Genomic DNA, 26,812 nt, shown 5'->3' on the forward strand with positions numbered 1-26,812 from the left:
CAAGAGATGAAATACAATAGGAAAAGATAACCCCCTTACAAATTTTTAAATGCTACATATTTCATTTTCGAATTATGCTGACCAGGATCTATTCAAGGTGCCTTTTAGAGAGATGCAGATGTACATTAAAATAATAGTAGAAATTGTCCTTCCTGGAATGGAAATTCAAACACATGACTGACGTTTTGGCTCAACTCTAATTCTTCTACGTCTGTAGTAACAGGTTTAAATCCTATCACATCCCCTCCCCGGTGCCCCTGAAGACAAGCTACTTTATTCTTCTCATGCTTGTTTTAAATTGTTAATATCGCTTATTTTTTAAACTGTTGGTAAATTTAAATTAGCTCTTTAGACTACCAGAGCAATTTAAATGATTAAAATCAGTTTTGTTTAGACTTCTTTCAAAATAATATAAACGTTAATATCCAGTAATTTTCTTAAGTATGATGAAGTTACTCTGAATGAATACAGCCAAAATATGAACAACCTCTATTATATTACACAAACCTTTAGCGCCTAGTAATAGGGTCCCTCTTAAACCCAATACACAGCTTTGAATTGAAATGAAAACTTACTTGCAATTCTGGCACACTTTGCACTCAGGACATTGCCAACCTGCACGTTTTAATGGAGTAACCGCTATATCCAGGCACATTCCCTGATAGTGCTGACCACAAGTAATACAAAAGAACTGATCTAAGAGGTCTCCCGGGCTGTCGCACACTGCACAGTTTGCATCTTCCTTCGCTATAATTAACAGTAAAACAATGAAATTGTTGTATAAGAATTTAAATTTTTTCTGACTATACAGTAAAATCATTTGAAAGGATTTGCATCATGAACCTTTCAGACATTTGAAGTTATTCACCTTGAATTGTCATCTAATCAGAAAGAGGCATCAATAAAAACACTGTAGGGTATTTAATCTAAATGTAACCACATTAAATTTAATCGTATAGTTTTGCAATTATTTGTGGCTATATCTACTTGAGACCATAAGCAGGTCTTCTTTAATTTTCTATTCCTAATGCCAATGATAATGCTGGACACCTAATTAATGCTCAATATATGCTCACTGGAAAGAACCAAACAAGGAAAATACCAACTAAGAAATGCTTTGCAGTGTAACATAAACATTTTCTTTGAATGTTAAATATATTTTGAAATTACAAAATCAGACAAGAGACAAAATTAAGAAACGTTAATATCAATTAGACTAAGATGCTTCTTAAGCATAAACAGACTATTCAAATCACATAAGGGCTTTTTTTTAATTACTGGAAAATGTCTTATGTGGAAGAACATTAAAGACAGAAGCTACATATTCATACACAAACACATTACTTAATATACTAATTATATATTCTTCTATATTAATTTCTAGTTGTAAAAGCATTAAAATCCACATCATTATGGGCATCATCCATCCCTAAATGTGGATTAAAAGAAAATGTACTAACAGTTCTTTTACCATAGAAAACAGAAAATATAAGGATAAACTGCCCTGCGAAATATACAGTTAAACTTATGCATATTGCAAAATAAGAAGGAAAATAATGTATTCTAAAATCATACCAATCTTAGATAATGTATAAAAAATATGCCTGTATATAACAAGTATCACAAAGTATATGAATCTTTTCATTTTTCGAAGGTTTGATCATTCCTATCTACTATTCTGACTCATATGTTCTTTCTTTTCCAGTCAAGCTTATCATACCAACCTTCGATAATATATATAAATATGCCTGTATTTAACAAGTATCACAAAGTATATGAACCATTTTTTTTCCTTTTTTTTTTTTGAGACAGTTTCACTCTGTCACCAAGGCTAGAGAGCAATGGCGCGATCTAGGCTTACTGTAACCTCCGCCTCCCAGGTTCAAGGGATTCTCACGCCTCAGCCTCCCCAGTAGCTGGGATTACAGGCGTGTGCCACCATGCCCACCTAATTTTTATATTTTTAGTAGAGACGGTGTTTCGCCACATAGCCCAGGCTGGTCTCAAACTCCTGAGCTCAAGCAATCCTCCTGCCTCACCCTCCCAAAGTGCTGGGATTACAGGTGTGAGCTACCGCACTCAGACTTTTTTCCATTTTTTGAAAGTTTGGTCAATCCTATCAATTTCTCTCTGACTCATACATTCTTTCTTTTCCAGTCAAGCATCTTGAAACAGAGTAAAAATATATTTCTTTTATTTGTACCGGAGTCTGCAAACTTTTCCTGAAAAGGGCCAGATAGTAAATATTTTAGGCTTTGTGAGCCATAGCAGTCTCTGACAAAAAGTCAGACCTTTTGTTTTTATTTACACTCTTTTAAAAATGTAAAAATAATTCCTCGCTTGAGGGCAGTACAAAAACAGGCTTCAAAATGTGGACGCTGGCTGGACCTCTGACATACTTCACGAAGGCTGGCTTAGCACCTAATACTCATCTGAAGCTACATTAGTGAGGCTGCCAATGCCCATAGGAAACCCGATTTAGTCTTTGGCTTTTTTGCACTTTGCAGCATTTGCATTGTTAGCCACTCCCACATTAAAACGCCCCTTTCCTTAGTTTCTATCATGGCAACTCTCTCCTAATTTCTCCTTAGTTTTCCCCCACTTTCATCTCATCCTCCTTTGTTGGCTTTTGTACCTATACAATCTTTCTAAATGCTGGAGTTTCTTAGGATTTCATCCTTTTCCTTCTTTCCTAATCCCCCATAGTTTCCCTTTGTGATCACATCAACTCTCATGCCATAAAATGCCACCATGATTCCTAAATCTGTATTATTGGCCCTAGAATTCTTTCATAAACCCCAAACCTTTATTCTTCAAGTCTTACTGGATCTCAATAGCCAGGTGTTCTAAACACTCAATCTCAACTGCTCTAAAGTGAAACTTTTTTAAAAACCCGAAACATCATCCATTTTTCTCAAGAATAGATAAAGGCAGAAACCTTAGTATCATTGTTGACTCTGAACTCAGCCCTGACCCAACACATCCAGCCAGATCCCAATTCTCATGTATTAAACTTCCTACACATAATTCTTCCTTATATGTTTATAGTTTAGTCTATCATATTAGGTTGGTGCAAAAGTAACTGCAGTTTTTGGCATTACTTTTAATGGCGAAGACTGCAATTAGCTTTGCACCTACCTAATACTCTGTCTCGCTAACTGCAGTATCTTCTGCATCAAATCATCTCTACTTACGGTTCTGACATCCTCTCTAAATCATTTTCTACACATCCAGAACAATCTTTCAAAAATGTAAATCTAACTGTTAACCTCTTTATAAATTAAAACTCCACCAATACCTCATTTTTCACCTAAAAGAAAATCAGAATTTTCAAGTATGAGGCAAAAAGGTCCTTATCTCCCTTTCCAACTGAATCTCAGAACCACTCACTATTTCGTGGTCATGGTGGGTTGTCTGCCATGCACCTCACATAACATGCTATTCATGTCTGTGTGCTTTTACACATTCTGTTCCCTCTGCTTGAAATTTTCTTTTTCTGCTGTGCTCCCAGCCTTCAAAACTCTGCTCATGGCTGGGAACAGAGGCTCACGCCTGTAATCCCAGCACTCTGGGAGGCCAAAGCAGATGGATAACTTGAGGTCAGGAGTTCGAGACCAGCCGGGCCAACATGGTGAAACCCCATCTCTACTAAAAATACAAAATTAGCAGGGTGTGGTGGCACATGCCTGTCCCAGCTACTCAGGAGGCTGAGGCAGGAGAATCGCTTGAACCCAGGAGATGGAGGCTGCAGTGACTAGAGTTTGTGCCATGGCACTACAGCCTGGGGGACAGAGTGAGACCCTGTCTCAAAAAAAAACTCTGCACATTATTTCCTGAATACCTATTACCACACCCAAATACCCATTTAGTTGTTGAATATTACTTTTACCCATATGCTTACAAGAAACTTCTGTTACATAATCATTTATTTACAGCACAACTCTGTGAATCCTTGAAGGACAGGGGCCTTAACTTTTTTTTTTTATCCCCAACTGCCTAACATGAATCAAGTCTTATTGAACATATTTTAAGTGAAGGACTTACTGCTAAAATCACTTTTAAATGGCTCTTTAAGTGACAGGTATTTAAAATAAATCATTAATCTAACAATGGAAGCATCATAAATTGGTTCATTTTTGATAGAAAAGACATAACTGGGATGTTATGTTTCTTAATATTAAGAGAGTACTAGTATTTATCTTTCAAAATATGTACATTGAAAAATTGATCTCTTTTTGCTCACCGTAAAACTTTTAAAAATTGGGGGAATACTCAACTAATTATCAGAAACTAATTATCAGATAATCAATTCATTTTTCTATTATACTCTCCTAGGAACACTAAAATGCTTCTGTGAAACTTTCTAGAGTTTGCTCCCCTGACACTTCAAGTTGCCATGGTAGCTACTAGCGACATGTGGTTTCTGAACAAGTGAAATGTAATTAGTTCAAATCGAGGTATGCAGTAAGCATAAAATGCACACTGGATTCCAAAATCTTAATGGGGAAAAAGTATCTCAAAATTTGAAATATTACTATTTTGGGTTACTGAATTAAATAAAATTTACTACAATTGTTCCCAAATGTTTCCTTTTCCTCAAATTTTTAACATACCCACTAGAAAAATTACTTATGTTGCTCACATTATATTTATACTGCACAGCACTGTTATATACAACAAAGTTCACTCTGCAACAAGACAACTGTCATTGTCACAAAAATCACTTTTTAGACTATGATGATCTCCACCAATTCCTTACTGACAACCTTGCTGTCTTATCTGATTACTATGGATCATTGGTAATAAATTAGTCAAAGAAAAACATCCATGTAATACATCTGGGGCAAAAGCACTTAATATGCCTTATGTGGAAAACAATATTATTTTTAAAAGCACTACACAAAGAAATGAGGTTGGTTCCAACCCTCCCAGTCAGGGAGAAGATGTGTGGGAATACTGAAACAACCTTATGGAGGTCATGTATAAGAAGATTATCGATACTACTGGATAGGTTTGGTGTCATCACAGAAATTAAATATGAATATTTAGACACACATGTCTGTAAGCCAGAGACATTAAGTTTAAAGCAATAATCAACTAAGAAATTTTTCTTTAAACAGTTGAAAAAGCAAAAAGACAGGCTATAACTAAAGATAACTTAAGAGGGGAGAGGAGTAAAATCCAGGTCTATTTGGCTTCTAAGATCAGGCTCTTGACTACTAATCAAATTGACTCCTCAGTAAACTTTACTAGTGATCAATGAAAGTGATGAGTATTTGAGTATACACAAAAGTAGACATGAAATGCCAACAGTGGCATACAATGAAGCTAAATGGAGTAAAGGGAGCAAGGTTCTTATGGCAGGAGAAAAGTGAGAGGAAACAAAATGATCATCTTTAGAGAAGGTCATTTCCTAAGAGACAGCTGTAAAAAGAGAAGAGATAAATAAAAAAGACAAAAACATTGAGCATAAATTAGAACAGAGCTTATCACAGATCCTTAAACTTGATGAAACTATTGCTTAAGAAAGCCCAGACAACACATAAGAATAAAAGCATTGGTGAACATCAAGAAAAGTCAAAATAGCTGTCATATAGTGTAAATTGAAGAAGGACCAAATCAGCATTGCTTTCTAATTTCCATCACACCCTACCATCTGCCAATTTTCATTACTGGCAGGACACTGGGCTGAGTGATTTGTCTATAAAAGAGAATCTCTGGAAAGAAAAAATAAATCATGGATGTCATCCAAAGAGGCTAGACCATATCATTGGCAGGTAGATAAGAAAGGTCAGAAGACTGACAGAATTTAGGGTAAAAGAAAAGCAGCAGGACTTAATGCCAAGAAATACAAAGATAACCAAAGAAAAGAGGCTGGAGTTAAAGCTTAAGTGAAGTAAAAGGAATTAAAGCTAAATGATGAGTAAATACATTGAGGAACAGGGGGTGAATTAAGATATGTAGCATTTCCATGTTTAAACCTTGCAAAAACTTCTCATTGCAGACTGAACAGAACCCAAACTCCTTCCCTTGCTTACAAGCCTACATGATCTAGCCTTTGTTCACCTTGATGATGTCTCTACTACCCCCACCTAGTAGGCTACTATGCTCCAAGTAAAATGACATGCTGTCTGTTCATGAATCATGCCAAGTCCACTCCTCAAGGTCTGTGTAGTGGTCAGTTCCCTCTCCCTGGAATGTTCTTTCCTCTTATCTTGCATGATTGGCTTCTTACCATTCACTTTTCCTATTCAGGAAGTATATCTGGTTGTATCTCCTAGATGGATTTTTAGTGTAAAATTTCCAGACAAGGTTAATGTATCCTTGTATCATCATGAAAATAATGTTGCAACAATGACCAGCCATTTACCTATGACACAGCACCCTAAAAGTGTTTCCTGATGAAAATCTTGGCCTTCTTCGCAGATACTCTCTTTAGTGGATTTCTTTATAATGAGATGCATGATTTTGTTAAATTTCTCAACTTTTATAAAAAGATGTCAACCTTACTCCTAACTCAGTCAACTATCACAGCTACTGCTCTGCCCTTTAGGAAGCAACAGAAAATACATATACTCAATATGTATTATCATTCTCATAACTTAAGCCTTAGATAGGAGGTAAAATAACTACGCTTTTTAAAGCAATTAATATATACAAGGCACAATGTTATGTGAATTCCATTCATTGTTTTCATTTAACCCTCATAATAACACTATGATTTCAGACAGTATCATTTTAAAAGCATAAAAAGTAACTTCTGCCATGACACACAATTAGGATAGGAAGAAATATTTATAAAAGATGTTAAAAAGGTGACAAAACATCCTATCTGCAATATTCTTTAAATTATATCCTTGGAACTTAATCCAAGATTATGATCGTCTTAACAGATGGGTCAGAACGCTGTGTAGTTAGAATGCACTGTTTAAGATCCCCAAGGAGGCCGGGCACGATGGCTCACACCTCTGTATCCCAGCAGTTTGGGAGGCTGAGACGGGCAGATCATGAGGTCAGGAGTCCGAGACAAATCTAGCCAACATAGCGAAACCCCGTCTCTACTAAAAATACAAAAAATTAGCCGGGTGTTATGGTGTGCGCCTGTAATCCCACCTACTTGGGAGGCTGAGGCAGGAGAAATCGCCTGAACCCGGAAAGTGGAGTTTGCAGTGAGCCAAGGCCATGCCACTGCATTCCAGCCAGGGTGACAGAGCGAGACTCCGTCTCAAAAAAAAAAAAAAAAAAAAAAACAAAGGAATCTAATTTAGTCATTTAGGCCTTGATTTTATACCACTGACTTAATTTGAAGGCTGCTATAAGAAACAGCCCTATGAAACTGGTATTTTTCTACTGCAAGTTGGCTACTTTAAGACAATTTTTCATTGCATTCTATCAAGGGATGTCTTATTATTATACCATTATATCAAGTGATGTTATAAATAGTAAGAATCAGATTAAGGGCTCATATGTCCTTTGTATTGACTGTTGAAAAGGTATGGGGCCAAATTTGTGGTTTGTCTGGAATTACATATTTTTGGGGGGTCTCTCTATTATCTTCATATTTATCCTATCTAAATTTTCCATTGCCAAATTTCCTTACTTATTTTTAGTTTTATCCTATTGCTCATGTATTTTTATGAGTCTCCATAAGTCTATTTTGGAAAAAGGCAGAGTACTCATAATTTTAGTATATCTTTTAGCTTTATGTTGCCATAAACCTTTCATTATATACATGATCAACAACAGCAAATTATCTCACCTCAGTATTTAGTTTATTATTTTACAAACTGATTTATGATTGCTAACATGTAACTGAAGGTATACACTATTAGAACACAGTTTTCAGTAGAAAGTAGCACTGCCATTGAGTAAAAAACTGTTCTAACATTAGAGCAACATTCTTATACAAGTTTGCATGTTGTTTACTGAGGTCTAAAGTATGACTACACAAAAGGCTGAATGAAATTCAGATTCTTACATACACATAAAATTGTTTTATTGAGATGACAAAGTATATTTATTATGCCACCCAGAATATAATCCACTCTGATAACTGCCAGTTTATGCACTTGCTGAAGTAACTCAGTACATAAATAGTAGCCACATCAGTCGCTGTGCATGAAAGTTCTTCTCTTCCAGATTGAAGAGTGTACAATCTAAAGCATTTTAAAACTTTAAATCCCTTATTAGCTTAAATATAATTTAAAATTTTAGTTTGCCTTACCTATAATTTGTCTGTACACTAGGTTACTAAGGGTGATATGATTACATATGTGGACACAAAATAATTTTAATGGAAAATGAAATTAGGGTACTCAACAAAGATAAAGGGTAATGATCATGTACACTAACCATATTTGAGATTAGTTTAAGCCTGGGGTAGCTATACTTATGTTTCACAGACCTGGAGAAGATAGGAAAAAAAAGCTTTTATCAACATTGCTAAGGAACAGGTAAAAGCTAACATTAGGTAACTAAGAGGTGACATAAAAAAGACTGAATAAAATATCATGGAAGTTTCATAATAAGATTGGAAATTCAATAGACTAGGAGAAAAAAGATCCCAAAATATACATGCTCATTGGGAAAACACATAGTAAGAAAAAGGAGAGATCTCTATTTAATGATACAATAGTAGAGTTATAATTTCCTGTATAATGTAAATTTCAAGCATTTAAACATTTTCATTGAATTATAAAATACTATTTGGAAAAGAAAGAAAAACAGCACAACTGCAGATTACAGATGACTAAGATAGATGAATCATGAAAATGTGCCAGCAGAGATTTCTATCACACCTATCAGGGATACACAATTTCCAAGAATTTCAGAAGTATTTGGTGTTCCTATTAACGTAAATCCTGAAATAACACCTGAGTGAACTGTCTTCTAATTCTTCAACTGGATGGCTTTTTAGTGTAAAAGATGTTGAATACTGATTGGCTTTTTAATAATTTTATAGTGTATGTCAGAAATACTGCACAGTCCCTATTTACATCTTTATACAGTGGTTTTTAAAATGTTTTAAGAATAAAAAACATGCAAACTTTATTTGATTTTTCTGAGGAAATAACTTTTTGGATTTAATTTCAATGAAACCGTTGATAACATTTCCCTACCCAACAATCCCTGGCAACGATCCCTCAGATTTTAAAGATTATGTATTATTACCTTTTAATACAAGTAGAATAACACTCAGGGAATTTACAACATTTGTTATTTTCAGTAAATACATTGGTTGAAGTTTGAAAGTCTATCCGTAGTGAACTTACATCTTTCAGGAGCTTGGTCAATGTGTTCTGGACAAAGCAGGAAGATGTGACTGAAATCCTGAAAGGAGCCGGCTCCCGCAGCACAAGGATAATGATACATCTGGGTACATTTCTCTTCACAGAATTTGATAGTGGCCCCAAAGCGCTTACAAAATGCACATCGCTGAAAGGGGTAAAGGAGAGAAATCTCTTTATAAAACCTTGAAAAGGAATATTCAAATATAAGCTGGGAAGGTATAAAAAACTCTCTGTGCATCACAAGTAAACAAATTGAACCTGCAAAATATTAAACAAAAGATTCGTTAAAAATAATAAAATCTACATTACTCAATTTAGTGCCTCGTGTGCTACGAACTCATCCTTCCATTCAAATTAGAAAGTTAGAATTTCATTCCTTATATTTTCAAAAATAAATTGTGAAGCATTTTTGAAACAAAACCTAAAGATTTTTTTTTTTAAAAGCAAATAGTAATATGGTTAAAGGGGCAGGTTTCTATATTGAGGATTATTATAAAGTTTTTAAATCCCACCAAAACTAGTAATAGGAACATATATTATTTATGAGACATATTACTATTTTTTACCCTGCCTAAAAATAAATACAAAATAAACTCATCAATTATAAGTTAACAGGGACACAAATGGTTAAAGACTCACAAAAAAAAAACAACAAAACTACATACTTCAATGTAGCAATCAACTTCAAATTTCTTAACAAAAGATGGAAATGTGGGGGAAAAAATTAGTCATCTGGTATCTTTCCCATTTCAACCTGCCTCCATTATCTTGCAAGTGGTAAAACGCACAGAAATAAGCCCCAAAGAAGAGGGGCAGTCTAGGGCAAGTGAACACATAAGAAGTCAGAAGAAATTATGTAAAATGTTGCATTTACTTATTCAGTTTTCCCTTAGAATGATTCACAAACTCTTCCTCATTCTCCCAAGCCCATTTTGAGCATTATTTTCTTTGAAGAGAGTCTGATGGGCCCTGTACTATACAGTATTAAATCTCTCTGTGGGAAATGACTAACATAAATTTTTGTTTACACCGTTACATGGTACCTACTTGATTATGCCATTACATGATCAGTTTACCTTTTTCTCATCCTAATCCAAGATCCTTCAATTGAGGCAACATACTATCCTTGTATCCAAAGCACCAAAAATGCTGCTTCAAACAGTTCCTAATAGATAGGTGTTCCTATACATATACCAAAAAGACTTAACTTTTGGTGATCTTGTTTGTGAGTGTGGCTCATAAACAGCTTAGCTGAGATAACTGGAGCCTCACGTAGCAGAGACAGTTGGACCCTGCTAACATTACTGTGGATATCTTCACATGTTACTACACTGACTTTATATTCTGCTAATTAACCAGGGACTACAGTAGTTAAAATTATAATTGTTTTCAATGTTTTCTGCGTAAATCTGTATCTCACATACTATCAAACTCTTCATCACTGTCATCAGTCTACTGCATTGAATCAACGTAACAAAGCTAAATGACTCCTGAGGGCTGAATCAGAAAGAAGAAAAGAAAGAGATACAAAACTTTGGCCAGCCCGGTGGCTCACACCTGTAATCCCGGCACTTTGGAAGGCCAAGGCGGGCGGATCACGAGGTCAGGAGATCGAGCCCATCCTGGCTGACACAGTGAAACTCCATCTCTACTGAAAATACAAAAAATTAGCCGGACGTGGTGGCGGGCACCTGTAGTCCCAGCTACTCAGGAGGCTGAAGCAGGAGAAGCTTCTAAATAACTCATAAACACTAATTACTGTTGTGACACTTTAATTTTATATAATATTTATAAGTATACAGAATAACATTTCAGTGCTATTTTGGCACTCAAGGGTATTAATGCATTAGAAACACAGAAAAAAATAAATATTTGTCTTCATTGATAAAGTGTAATAACCAGCTTTTACAAAACAGGTAATTTTTTATATTGTAACTCCCAAGGTATCTAAATATGTTTAGTGCATTAACAGAACCCAGAATTAACTGCAAATACAACACCTTGGTAGTCTAAATGTCCAAACAGAAAGGTCACATAAATGTCAAAAGAAAAAGTACAATCTGTTGAAAAATGTTTGTAACAACTCATTAACATAACTAATTTCTGCTAAATTGTTAAAATCTAAAATCGCTTATTTTGATACCATATGGCAAGTTTTGCAGAAGCCTTTTGCACTAAAAATAATCTTGGCAGATAAAATATAATGAGAGGTAAGTATATAATAACAGAAAATAATTTAAATTGACCAGCTTCTCAATGTCTTTCTCATTTTAGAAACACCAATATGTTCTCTTAATCATATCTGCAATGAAAAATATTATATTAGCTAAACTATTATGAAAAGTACTGGAATATATCTAACATACTAATTTACAATATCATATAAAGATATCAGTGAATAAAAGAAGGAAAATAAAACACTACATTTAGGGGAACGCCTCAAACCCATATGTTACAATTAAATAGCTAATGAAGAGCACTCGGCATTAAAAGAACATGTTTACTATATATACACAGTCTGGAATGTATCTTCCTACACCAAATAAAAAGGACTTGTAAAATCATAGACAATATCAAAGAATAGATTTCTACAGGGAACTTCTCAAATGTCAACACTCTTATATACTACACATAAAAGAAATCAAGCAAGTTAAGATATTAATAATATAATAAGTAATATATAATACATAAGTAACAATTACAAAGCAAATTAACATTTGGGGAGGAGGGATAAAGTAAACAGCTCTTGGCCGGGCATGGTGGCTCACGCTTTTAACACCAGCACTTTCGGAGGCTGAGGCAGGTGGATCATTTGAGCTCAGGAGTTCGAAACCAGCTTGGGCAACATGGTGAAACTCCATCTCTACAAAAAATACAATAATTAGGTAGGCATGGTGGCATGCACCTATAGTCCCAGCTACTCATGAGCCTGGGGTGGGAAAATTGCTTGAGCCCAGGAGGTTGAGGCTGCAGTGAGCTGTGATCACGCTACTGCACTCTAGCCTGGGCAACAAAAGTGAGAACTTGTCTATAAAAATTAAAAAAAAAAAAGCCCTTAAATGGTTTATCAACTAAATGGTTTATTTGAATCAATAATGAAAATTCCTAGACAGCATTTTTTCTTTTTACTTCTATTCATCATTAAAAAGACAGGGAGTAAGAAAAGGAAAAAAAGTAACATGTTATAATAATATTTTCCCATATTAATCCAAGAACACAATAACAACAACAAAAATTCAGTGAGAACTCATATTACCAATTTTAAGAATGAGTCTGAGGAATTTTGAAAACTTTTATTTAATAGATTGAAATAATCTGTCAAAATGTATCTATAAAACACAACAGAATGAACAAAATTTCTGAGATTAAAGTTGTATCATAAAAAAATACCAAGAAGTTAAATATTCCACAGTTCATTTAATTAATTATCCAGTATTTATTCTGTACCAACTATAGCAATGGTTTTAAGCTACGTGCTCTAATAAATAAGTATTGTAAGGCTCCCCATGCTCCAAATTTGTTTTTAATCTTCACCAATCTGTTTCCAGTGTTAGGCAACTAGGATTCTCCCAGGATGCAGTAATAAAGAACAAAGATGGAAAGCAAGAGAAAGAGGTAGAATGACATGAAAATCTGATCCAGAAGGTGCAACGTCTGTTTTACATGAGTACCAGAAAGGGAGAAAATAGGAGGGATTATAATCACCAAAATTCTAAAGGAAAAGTTATGTATATATCTAATAATAAAAGCTAACATTTAATTAAGCATAATCCTCATTCAACAGATGAGGGACCTAAAACCCAAAGAGTCATTATCACTATTCCACTTATCTCTATATCCCTACAAAAATACTCACTCTTGATCTGTAACACTGCCTCCTTAAACTCCCTGAATGGCAGCTTCAGGTAAAAACTTCCCAGAAAGTTTGAAATAACAAGGATAAAAGGAAAATTCTTGGAGCCACATAAAAAAGGAAACAGAACATTACAAAAAAAGAAGAATCGGGCATCAGTTCTCATTACCAATACTGAATTAAAAAGAAACCCCCCAAAAATCATTATTTTCCTAGGTCTATAAAAAATTATTTAAAACCAAAATTTTAATGTCTGTTAAGCTAACATTCAAGTCCATGGATAACAAATGTAAATAGGTTAAATTCTCTAGTAAAAGGCAGCAACTTTCAAAATATGCAAAATATACTACTTAACACATACACATATTTTACATGTAACTATACTACAGACTTCATTTATGTATGTGTGTGTGTGTGTGTGTACACATATATAATATAAAATGAATGAAATACTTTGGATATTTGTCCCCACCAAAATTTCATGTTGAAATGTAATCCCCGATGTTGGAGGTGGGGCCTTATGGGAGGTGTTTTGGTCATGGGGGAAAATCCCTCATGGCTTGATGCTGTCCTTGCGATAACGAGTGAGTTCTCACAAGATCTGGTTGTTCAAAAGTGTATGGCATCTCCACCCGTCTCCTTTGCTCCTGTTCTTGCTATGTGAGATGCCTGCTCCCCCTTCTCCTTCCACCATTATTTCAAACTTTTTTTTAAAATTTATTATTTATTATTTTTTTTCTTTTTGAGACAGAGTTTCACTCTGTTGCCCAGGCTGGAGTGCAATGGCCCGATCTCGGCTCACTGCAACCTCCGCCCCCCAGGTTCAAGCGATTCTCCTGCCTCAGTCTCCTGAGTAGCTGGGATTACAGGCACCTGCTACCGCACCCAGCTAAATGATTTCAAACTTCTTGAAGCCCTCACCAGAAGCAGATGCCAGCACCACACTTCCTGTACTGTCTGCAGAATCATGAGCCAATTAAACCTCTTTTTGTTATCAATTACCCAGCGACAGGTATTTCTTTACAGCAACACAGGAGCGGCTATATATATATATATACTCATACATATGCACAATGCACAGTGACATACACAATTCAAAAACAGACTTGAGGGGAAAAAACACAAACGCTATCCAAAAAATGCAGGTACAGCAATAATTTCAAAGAAACAGAATTTAAACTAAAAAGCAGTGAACAAGTCAAAGATAATAATTCATAATAACATAAGTTTTATGTTACAGTGTAAATTCCAAAAGAAGCCATAGTCATTAAAGTTTATACACCTAATAAATATATGTCACATGTAGAAAGTAAAGCTGAGTAGAAATAACATGCACAGATTAGACTTTAACATAGCTCTCAAATCAGGATATTAAGTAGATATGAAATAAATAATAACAATGATCGGGTTTGATTCAAACAGACACATAAAATACACACAGATCTCTGAATTCCAAAAATAGAGAAAGCATTCTATTCAAATGTACATAGAATTTTCAAAAAAAAATTCACATGTATGGTCATAAAGAAATGTCCACATATTTTAAAAAGCAGGTATTTCCTAGGTTATATCCAGTAAAAGCAGATGCGTCCCTAGACCTAATACAATAAAAATTAGAAATTCACAATATAAGGAAAAACTTCCAAATCTATCCACTGGCAAAATTTAAAAGTCCTTTCTATATAACGGCAGAGTTTCAATCAAGAAGAAAAATCATGTATTATTTTTAAATGATTAAGAAACATCAAAAAAATCTCTGAGACGTGGCAAATGTTGTATTCAGAGGAAAAAAATATAGCTTCAAACATGCAAAACTGTAAGACTAAAGAATTACAATAAATAATGCCCGATTCAAAAATTAAGCCAATAAGAATCAACATATAATCCATGAGATTCGCAATCTAGGGAAGTAAACCCACCCTAATACTGTGTTTATTAAAATGCTGTTAATGAGATCCGAGGTTTAAACAACTGCTCACTTTAGAAAGTGAAATAAAGCTGACTGAAATAAAGCCTAATCTATGAAATTATTCTGTATATGAATTGACCTGAAGTAATGAACAGTTCAATGACTGACTCATGACTCTTGTTCTGGTCCAGGCTAATCATTCTAGTTGGCATACTATTAAACACACATTTCTGATTGAAACATCTGCTAAAAAATAACATCAAACGACATTACAAAATCAAAATGGAGACTGCTAAGAGTGGGATTTTTCTCCTGCCAGTATCTTTCCTTTCTGCCACATCCTCCTCCCTGCTGCCACAGCAATCTTTCTAAAGGAATACAAATATATTCTGAATCACACGCAAACCCCTCAATACAGAATGTGTGGTAGGCAGTATTCTAAAATGCCCGCATACCACCAACCCCACCAAATTTCCTACCCTAATACAGAGGCTGTAAATATGATGAAATATCATGGCAAGGATAATGCCATTAATATATTATATGGCAAAGGAATTCTGCAGATATGATTAAAGCCACCAATCAACTACCTTTCAATTAATCAAAAGGGAGATTTGCCTAATCTAATCAAATAACCTCTTTGAAAGTGGAGTTTTCTCCACCTAGTAGCAAAAGGGAAATTCATAGCAAGGGAACATTTCAATACACTGTTTGAAATACAGTGTATCTTTGAAGATAAAATACAAATCTTTGAAGATAAAAAGAGCCAGGAGCAAAAACCAAAGAGTGGCCTCTAGGAACTGAGAGTGACCCAAGCCAATAGGCAGTAAGAAAATGGTGAGCTCAGCAGGGTGTGGTGGCTCATGCCTGTAATCCCAGCACTTTGGGAGGCCAAGGCAGGCGGATCACGAGGTCATGAGATCGAGACCATCCTGGCTAACATGGTAAAACCCCGTTTCTACTAAAAATACAAAAAAAAGAAAAAAGTTAGCCGGCGTGGTGGTGCACGCCTGTAATTCCGGCCACTTGGGAGGCTGAGGCACGAGAATCACTTGAACCCAGGAGGCAGAGGTTGCAGTGAGCTGAGACTGCACCACTGCACTCCAGCCTGTGCGACAGAGCAAGACTCTGTCTCAAAAAAAAAAAAAAAAAGAAAAAGAAAATGGCGAGCTCAGCCCTATTACTGCATAGAACTGAATTCCTCCCACACCTGAGTGCACCAGAAGAGGATTCACCCCTGGAGCCTCCACCCAGGTAACACCTTGATTTGAATCTTGTGAGACCTTAAACAGAGAGCACAGTTGAGCCTGCCCTGAGTTCTGACCTAAGTAAATGGGTGCTGTTTTAAGATATTAAGTTTATGTTAATTGCTTTATAATAATAGATAACAAATAGAGCAGCATTTCAAGGCCCTCCATGCTTTGGTCTCTGCCAAATCACTATTAGATTTTTAAGATTTTTTTTTTTTTTACACATTATACTTACATTACACAATGTCTTAACACTATGAAGTAAAAATGTAAATATTTTAAACTCTGGCTTGGAAATGAGGAGGCAGAATCTCAGAAATTTTCCTAAAATAAAATAGGAGAGGCAAGCTTTCTGAGTCCACAAAAGTGCCCTCTACCTATTGGGTCAAAGAAAAGTAATTTCTCTATTTGTAACAACATACATAAATTATAAACCCTGAAGAAATAGGTCCCTAATAGCTATAATCTTTAACATAACCATAAATAAAAACATGAATAAATCTGACTACATAAAAATGTAAAAACTTCTATGTGGTGAGAACACACATTACAGAAAAAAAAAATCAAATGACAAAAAATAACCTCCAATTTGAATTACAAATATCTGGAATCCTGGATATATACAAATAAAGCATGTAAGTTATAAAAATGAGTATAATTTTAAAATAGACAAGGATACTTTATACAATTTCATAATTTAAGGAAGACATAAAGTTAGCCAATAAACTATGGGTAATATGCAAGAATCAGTAAGCATTATTATTTGCCAGCAGCTAAGCCAAGTACTTTATAAGAATTACTTTATTCCCATCTATGCCAGGCACAGTGGCTCACGCATGTAATCCCAACACTTTGGAAGGCAGAGGTGGGTGGATCACCTGAGGTCAGGAGTTTTAGACCACCCTGGTCAACATGGTGAGACCCCGTTTCTATTAAAAATACAAAAATTAGCTGGGCCTGGTGGCAGGCGCCTGTAATCCCAGCTACTTGGAAGGCTGAGGCAGGAGAATCAGTTGAACCCAGGAGGTAGAGGTTGCAGTGAGCTGAGATCATGCCACTGCACTCTAGCCTGGGCAACAGAGTGAGACTCCATCTCAAAAACAAAAACAAAAACAAAAACAAAAAACAAAAAAAAGAAATTACTTTATTCCCATCTAACCACCACCACTTTAGGTAGATATCACTATTTTTCATTTTACAAATGAAGCAGAGAGGTTAAATTTCCTTGTTCAAGTCCATGGAGTCAGGAAATGAAAAAGGAACTGAACTCAAGGAGTTCATAATTATTTATATACAAGTAATAAAGACAAATTCATCGACTATGGAAATGTACTGAGTATTTTGTCTTGTTTACATAATGGCTTTTATTTAGGTTGTAAGAAAATAACATATAACCAGGCACGGTGGCTCGTGCATGTAATCCCAGCACCTTGGGAGGCCAAGGCAGGCGGATCACTTGAGACAAGGAGTTCGAGACCAACCTGGCCAACATGGCAAAACCCCATTTCTACCAAAAAAAAAAAAAATACAAAAATTAGCCAGGCGTGGTGGTGCACACCTGTAATCCTAGCTACTCGAGAGGCTGAGGTAGGAGAATCGCTTGAACCCGGGAGGTGGAGGTTGCAGTGAGCCAAGATTGCACCACTGCATTCCAGCCTGGACAGAGCTGGACTTTGTCTCAAAAAAATAAAAAATAAAAAAGAAAGTAAGAAAAGAAAGTAACCACTTTGGGGTTAGAATCCATAAAATACTCTCAGTGTCAACCAAAAGAAATGTACTGCAATGTTCACAGAACACAATTCATAATGACCTCAAATTGAAAGTCCTCAAAATGCCCAACGGTAAAATAAATAAATTATAGTACTCTTAACAACAGAATACTATATATCAAGGAGAAAAATAAACGACTGGAAGGAACAATTTGGATTTATCTCACAAATATATACGTGAAAGATGACAGATAACAGTACTTAGTAGCTCAATTATACGAAGTACAAAGCCAATTACGCAAAGTACAAACATAGGCAAGACTCACCTATGTTGTTACTAGATGATAGTGCATGTCTCTGGGGAGTTAGGAATAGTAACCAACAGGAGGCTTGAATGGAATGTCTGGGACGCTATTATTTGTTTCCTGATGTGATTTTGGTATATAGGTTCTAATATTTTGGGTATTCCTAGAAATGTGTACCTATTATTCACTTGCTCTATATATAGCAAAGTGAATTTTATATATAATTCTTCAACATATTTTTAGAAAAATTAAGTTTTTTTAGAAAATTAAGAGAATTTTAGATAAAAACTCAACTTTTAATGGAAAATATTTTCCTTTATCTTTCTCACATGAAATCCTATATCAAGGTTAGTGTCCTACCTGGCATCTCTCCAATACTGGGTTAAGAGTTTTTCTTCTCAAGTAACCTGTATTATATTAAGATGATATTAACTGAAATAATCAGATAGATGAATGCACCATAAAGCTAATTCTAAGATATCTGTCCTTAGCCAAAAGCAGAAAAGGGATACACATAACTTCCACATAAAACATCCACCCCCATTTTTTTGGTTATTCTTAAAAGTTCATAATGTATACAATGATAAAATTTATTGTTTCAAGTTAGGGTTTTTGAAATTGAAATATTAATTTAAACATGTTTGCTTAACACAACTTTAAAGTTAATAAGAAAACACTGCATATTACAGAAGAGTTAAATACTTCAAAAAGTGGGAAAAAATTTAAAAGCTTTCATTTGAGTAGGAGTAAACACAGACACACTAAGAATCTAGTTGGATACACTTAAATTTAAATCATGTCTTTTAAGAACATAAGAACAGATTATTTGCTTCCTCTTTAGTCCAAAACCTTGGTGTAATTTTAGTCCAAATTTGAAACTAACAGAAGAATACTCAGCTTCTTAAAAGTTTTATTTCAAGAACAGTAAAAGAACTTCTGGTCTTACAAACATTACACAGATAAAACGAGTTTCTCCAAACAGATGCATGTAAAAATCTAGTACATATACCCCCAAGTTGAGTCAATAAGGTGAACCAGATTCTGGTTGAATGGAATCCTTGAAATATAACTTTGGTGAACAAACTGTTTGTGTTTTCCACTTTTCTTAAAAAAGAAGTGATAAAGCAGATTTCCAGTACCTGCCAGCTGACAAAATGTTACTTACCAGGGAAAAACCACTACCAAAAATCAGAATCACAGAAGGGCTATCAGTAAAATTATTAATGCCACAAATTAACATGATGTTAACAGCTGAATTATGCATCAAAAGAGTATTTATATAATCACAGCAAATAACTCAAATCTTTTACATCACTAGTAAACTCAAAAAAGATAGCAAAAAGCAACAACATTAAATTTCACTATTGATCTACTATCTTTAACTATTTAATACTAGTACACTTAGTTTTGATTACTTTGAAATTGAAACAAAAACAATAATCTTTTCTTCTTTTAATGACTTTTTCAGTTATAGGAAAGATGATATTAAAAGAAAGTATACAACTATAGCTTAGCTACAGGTATAAAATTGTTTTAAAGATATGTAATTGTGCTATTGAATTAAAATGAAAACATAAATATCAACTCATGATTTTGAAAAAAAAGTCTTTTTTATGTTTGGTTTTGGTAAAAGGAGAGACAAATAAGTCAGAAGAACAGAAAATACAGAAATAGTCAAACTTTCCCATATTCAATTAGTTTTTGACCAAGGGGCCAAGATAATTCAAGAGAGCAATAAATAATCTTTTAGAATGATTTTTGAACTGCCAAATAATTCATATGGAAAACAAAGAAACATGAATCTTATCTTGTATTCTCTTATCATGTGTAATTTAACCATAAATGGATTTTTTAAACCTACAAGTAACACTGCGGCAAGCAAAGATTTTTTAATAAAGCATAAAGAGCATAATTTTTTCAACTTCCAAAAAATTAACAAATAACAAATGTCATCAATATGAAACCCTCTGCTGTTCAATAAACATTGCTAAATAAATGAAAACAAGTCACACATTAGGCAAAAATATTTATAAAATGCATCTCCAATAACTGACTTGTGTGAATAATATATAAAAAAAACTCACAACTCAAGAAGATGACAAGCAAATCAACTGGAAAAAAATGGTGGTAGAGACAAAATACTTTAACAGACATGTCACCAAAGATACACAAATGGCAAAAAAACACATAAAAAGAGGCTCAATCTAATTAATCATCAGAGAATGCAAAATCAAACCCACAATAAATTGTCACTAAATGCCAACCAGATGGCTAAAATTTAGAAACAGTGGCAATATCCAGTGCTGGCAACAATGTACAGCAAATGGAACTCTCAGATCTCTAGAAATGGAAAAGTATACAGACATTTTTTAAGAAACTGTGAAACTGTTTTCCAAAGTTAAGAATATTATTTCCAACAAGTCAGAAATTCCAGTCCTAGGTATTTACCCAAGAAACATGAAAAGATACAGCTACAACGAAGCATGTTACATAAATGCTCACAGCAGCTTTATATACTGGCCAAAAATTGAACGAAACTTAACTGTAAGCTAGTGAATGGACCAATCTCAAAACGATTATGCTAAGCAAAAAAAAGGCAGACGGAAAAGATTCTATACTGTACGGTTCCATTCATATATTAGTCTAGAAAAGGCAAAACTATAGGAAAGCAACAGATCGGTGATTGCCAGGAGCTGGAGTGGGAGGTAGGCAGTAACTTCAAAAGGTCATGAGCGAATTTATGGGTAAAGGGTCTATTCTGTATCTTGACTATGATGGTAATTACATGACTGTTCATATTTACCAAATCACATTCAATACACACCTTAGAAAGGGTGAATTATAGTGTATGCAAAATATACCTTAACAAAACAATGACTCTCACACATAAATTTATTTATTTATTGGGTAACAGCATAGGGACCAATATCAGAATAACTTTCCTAAAATGTCTCAAATCTGAAGAAAATGTAAAAGCTAACTAATTGAAGTTACCTGTAAATAACCAAAAACTGGCTGGAATGGGAGGACATTTTACCCTTGGAAAAAAAGCGGAATATCGTTGGCTAAAATCTATATTTAAATGGAGTTTCAGCCTGGGCGCGATGGCTCCTGCCTGTAATCCCAGCACTCTGGAAGGCCGAGGAAGGTGGACCACCTAAGGCCAGGATTTTGAGAGCAGCCTAGCCAACATGGCAAAACCCCACCTCTACTAAAAATACAAAAATTAGCTGGGTGTGGTGGTGGGCACCTTATAGTCCCAGCTACTTGAGAGGCTGAGGCACGAGAATCGCTTGAACCTGGGAGGTGGAGGTGGCTGTGAGCCGAGATCGCGCCATTGCACTCCAGCCTGGGCGGCAGAGACCCTGTCTCAAAATAAAAGAAAAGAAAATTCTACAACTAATAAGTATAGTGATTTCAATGAAAATTTTAGTGGATGGGCTTAACAAGAGATTGGTAGAAAATTGGTCCATCTCCTTGAAAATACATGAATAGTGTATCTATTCTGAGGAACTAAAAGTAAAAACACTGGGAAGAAAATGAACAGACCCTCAGTAATCTACAAAATATCAAATATACTAACATTCATGTAATTAGAGTTACAGAGGAAGAGGAGAGAGAGATGAGACAGAAAAAGAGTAAGAAATAAAAGTCAAGCTTTTCACAAATTTGGTGAAAAATATCGACTTACACTTTCAAGAAGCTCAGCAACCCCCGAGCACGATGAATACAAAGAAAACCACACCTAGGCACATCATAGTCAGACTGCTGAAAACCAAAGATAAAGAGAAAATCCTGAAAGCAGCCAGAGAATATCGAAACATTATTATATACATGGGAATAATGATACTACTGACACCACACCTGACTTCTCATTAGAAACCATGGAAGACAGGAAACAATGCAACATCTTTTAAATGCTTGAAGAAGAAGAACATAATCATCCCAGAACTCTATATTCAGGGAAAAAAAGGCAAAAATGAATGCAGACTTCCACTTCCAGACAAAATGCAGAAAATGTACTTTTCCCTGTTCTTTCCACTAAATACAGCTTTAAAAACCCTTGGCCGTGATACATAAGACAAACAAAGGAAGACAACAAAATGTAGAGAGATGGCAGACCAATTAGGGCTTCAGGTGCCAAGAAACACAAGAGGATGAATTCCCTAGGTTTCCTTTCTGACTCATATATACAAGAAAAGTTTCTAGAGAAGCAGACAACTCAGAAACACCAACAGGCACACGCATATGTAAAACTCCAAGAAAATTCGGCTGTCTCTTGTCAAAAAAGCAGGGAAGCGGCAGGCTACCAAGAAAAAAAAACTCACAGACAACAACCAACCAGTTTAAGCCAAAGGGTACAAATAAAACCCCAAGCCATATACCTTTTGCAAAGACTTAAAAGGAGGACATAGTCAGCCATTCCCCACTCCTACCCACAGACAACATGATACCACAGCAGGCCAAGTGGGGACACAGGACACTCATACCCACTGAGCAGTAACGTGGCTTCCTCCCTCTAGAGTGTGGGTGGAAAAAAAGTGGGGAGCCTGAGTTCAACACCCACCCAATGATAAGGACATATCCCTATCCCTCCCTCTACAGAGATATGACAGGAGAGGCCTACTGGAGAATCCAAACTCAAAGCACTGCCCAGTGATAACTTAACCACCCCTCCATCCCAGTGTCAGTGGAGGCCAAGTGAAAAGCAGGAACCTTTTGAGCCAGGGTGGTATTCACAAAGGTATAATGCAAGTCCAGAGTTTTCATTCCGACTCAGCATTTACTAGGTGTACGTCTCCATCAATGAGTCAACAAAGGCCTACTATGAAACTGGAATCTTCACATACACCTGGGAGTAGTAACAAGGCTGGGCCCCACCTCCACCCCAAAAGCAAAGTTTCAGATAAATCCTACTAAAAGGGGGGATTTAAATAAAATGCAGAGCTTCAAAACACAACACTTAAATGCAAATGATTCAATCAAATATAACATGTCATACCATACTAAGAACCAGGAAAATGTGAACAAGAATTTGAAAATATAGTTGAAACGTGCAAACCATGAGAATTTATAGATGTCATAATTATCTATCAAAGATTTTAAACTATATATTATAAAACTGCTTCAACAAGCAATTACAGCTGGACACAGTGGCTCACGCCTGTAATCCCAGCACTTTGGGAGGCAGAGGTGGTTGGATCACTAGAGGTCAGGAGTTCGAGACCAGCTTGGCCAACATTGTGAAACCCCATCTGTACTAAAAATACAAAAATTAGCCAGGCATGGTGGTTCACGCCGTGATTCCAGCTACTTGGGAGGCTGAGGCATGAGAATCACTTGAACCCAGGAAGCAGAGGTTGCAGTGAGCTGAGATAATTCTACTGCATTCCAGCCTGGGCAACAGAGCAAGAGTCCACCTCAAAAAAAAAAAAAAAAAAAAAAAGCAATTACAAACATAATTTTGAAACAAAGGAAACAATACAAAGTTTCGCAAAGAAATCAAGAAAGAAACAAATACCAAGTTGAAAATTAAAAAATATGCCAGCAATAATAAAATACAAACTAAGCTGAACAACAAAATGGGAGAGATTACCCAACCTAGAGAAGAAAATGAACTGATTTAAAAAAAAAAAAAAAAAAACAGTGGCCAGGTGCGGTCGCTCAGGCCTGTAATCCTAGCACTTTGGGAGGCCGAGATGGGTGCATCACCTCAGGTGAGGAGTTCAAGACCAGCCTGGCCAACGTGGCAAAACCCTGTCTCTAATAAAAATACAAAAGTTAGCTGGGCATGGTGGCACACACCTATAATTCCAGCTACTCAGGAGGCTGAGGAAGGAGAATCACTTAGACCCAGGGGCAGAGGCTGCAGTGAGCTGAGATCGTACCACTTCACTCCAGCCTGGGCAAAAGAGCAAAACTCTGACAATAAATAAACAAATAAATATATATATATATATATTTAAAAAGACATTAAAGACACTTGTGGGACTATAATAAATGATGCAACATTCCTGTCACTGGAATCTCAGAAAAGGAACATGATGCAGCTGAACAATTATTTGAAGACCCACAGATTCAAGAAATTGAATAAATCCTAAGAGGATACACACAAATAAATCAATGCTAATATATATCATAAACTTCTGAAAACTAATGACTAAACTTAAAAACCTTGAGATAAATAAGAGAAATGACACCTTATCCACAGATGAAAAACAACTCAAATGACAGCAGATTTCTCACCTGAAACGATGGAGGCCAGAACAAAGCAGCATAACATTTTTGCAAGTCCTAAAAGAACTGACAACAAAGAATTCTACATCCAGCAAAAACATCCATTAGTAATGAAAGGGAAATCAAGAAATTGTGAGATGAATGACAAGTAAAAATTAGTCATGAGACAAAACTACACCAAAAGAATAGTGAGAAAAGTTATTGAACCAGAAAGGAGAATGATAAAAAGAAGGATTCTCAGAACATCCTGAAGGAAGAAAGAACAAACAAATAGTAAAAATATGGGCAATAAAACAGGCTTTACTGTTCCTTGAGTTTCCAAAATAATGTTTAACAATTGAAGCAAAAATTGTTACATGATGCAAAAGCTATGGTGGGTAATACTGTTGATGCATTTCCAAAACTGAAGGCAGCTGGCACCAAGCTGTATTAGAAGTTGTCACATTCTCAACTGGCATTACAACTACAGTAAAAATAATGTAGAGTATCATTGAGCATATCACTGATGAAGCAGCAAAAATCTTTAATGTTTTAAGTCTTGATCCATGAATACACATCTTTTAATTATTTATGTGACAAAACGAGAAATAAAGCGTAAAATAATTGTTACACCATAGTTTTTCTTGAGGAAAGAATTTGTGATCATGTGATTTATAAACTGAAATAACTGCTTTTTTCATGGAACACTGTTTTTACATGTAAGAACAACTAAGAAACCACAATTATTAAAACTTGATTATCTGACATATTTCTTCAAAAATGAATAAAGTGAGCCTGTCACTTCAAGGAAAACAACTTAGAACATGAGTGGACAATAAGAAGATTTGAAAAACTTACAACCAACAATGTAAGCTTAACTAATTCCAATACTTAAAGACTTTTCTGATGAGATCAGTCGATTATAACAAATGTGAATTTTGTTACTTATTAAAAATACGTAGGACTAGGTAAGCTGGCTCACACTTGTAATCCCAGCACTTTGGGATCACTGGAGGTCAGGAGTTCAAGACCAGCCTAGCCAACATAGTGAAACCCCATTTCTACTAAAAATATGAAAATTAGCTGGGCCTGGTGGTGCATGCCTATAGTCTCAGCTACTCAGGAGGCTGAGGCATGAGCATCACCTGAACCCAGGAGACGGAAGTGAGGTGAGATCGCACCACTGCATTCCAGCCTGGGCAACAGAGTGAGATTCTGTCTCAAACAAACAAAACAAAACAAATAAAAACAACTGTATCAATAGTTGGAATATCTGGATCACTCAGTGAACCAATATTTTCCAAAGACCACTTAGTAATCTTATAAAATCATATATGGGTAAAAGATCCCCTGAAATTGCAAGGTAGTCTAATAAATTTTATATACATATATATAATTTTTTTTTTTGTCTGAGATGGAGTCTCACTCTGTCACCCACGCTGGAGTGCAGTGGCACAATCTCGGCTCACTGCAACCTCCACCTCCTGGGTTCAAGTGATTCTCTGCCTCGGCCACCCCCGTAGGTGGGATTGCAGGTGACTGCTACGATGCCTGGCTAATTTTTGTATTTTTAGTAGAGATGGGGTTTCACAATCTTGGCCAGGCTGGTCTTGAGCTCCTGACCTTGTGATCCACCCGCTTCAGCCTCCCAAAGTGCTGGGATTACAGGCGTGAACAACTGCGCCCAGCCCATAAATTATAATTTTAAAGGGTAAAGATATAAAGTTCATTGATGGGATTGCAGTCTTCAGATTGCACCAAACCACTTGAAAAACTTGAGAAACTACCACTTCTCAAGCTTTGGTTTAGTATCAAACAGGAATATTCATTAGGGCTTGTGCTTTCATTCTTACAGTATCTTTTAATAAACAGAAGTTATTTCTCAAATGTAGTTGAATGCTCCAATATTTTCCTTTACATTCAGTGCTGTATCTCAAGAACTCTTTTACAAAAATATTATCCTATATTATCTTTTTAAGTATAAATAAAAATAATTATCTTTTTAAAAGCTTATGAGTTTAAGTGGAAATATGAAGGGCCAAAAGGAATTGGAAGACATTTTCCTACTATTTGTTCTTTCTCTTGATTTTCATGATTCATTATTCTTGTAGAAGTGACCTTACCACAGTATAAGGTTCACTTATAATCACAGTTCTGCCTTGTAATTTTAGGTGAATTTGTTACAAAATATTACAAAATCTATAGGAAAAGCCAACTTTCAAAGCTATTAAACATTTGACTTAACAGTTGAGGGCAATATTATTCAGAAAAATTTCAATC

At 35.4% G+C, this 26,812-nt stretch overlaps 1 protein-coding gene across 1 annotated transcript in view; it reads right to left on the bottom strand.

Annotated features, from left to right (window-relative positions):
* Positions 1-664: 664 nt before the first annotated feature.
* Positions 665-26,812, bottom strand: part of LOC129524656 (B melanoma antigen 3-like) — a 50,599-nt gene continuing 24,451 nt past the window's right edge. The window contains exons 3-4 of the mRNA XM_055350934.1: positions 9,273-9,435; positions 665-747 (exon numbers count right to left, since the gene is read on the bottom strand). Coding sequence (XP_055206909.1) covers positions 697-747; positions 9,273-9,435 — 214 coding nt within the window. The 3' untranslated portion in view covers positions 665-696. The remainder of the gene's footprint in view (positions 748-9,272; positions 9,436-26,812) is intronic.

The sequence above is a fragment of the Gorilla gorilla genome, chromosome 13, assembly GCF_029281585.2.
Source record: "Gorilla gorilla gorilla isolate KB3781 chromosome 13, NHGRI_mGorGor1-v2.1_pri, whole genome shotgun sequence".
Classification (NCBI taxonomy): Eukaryota; Metazoa; Chordata; class Mammalia; order Primates; family Hominidae; genus Gorilla; species Gorilla gorilla.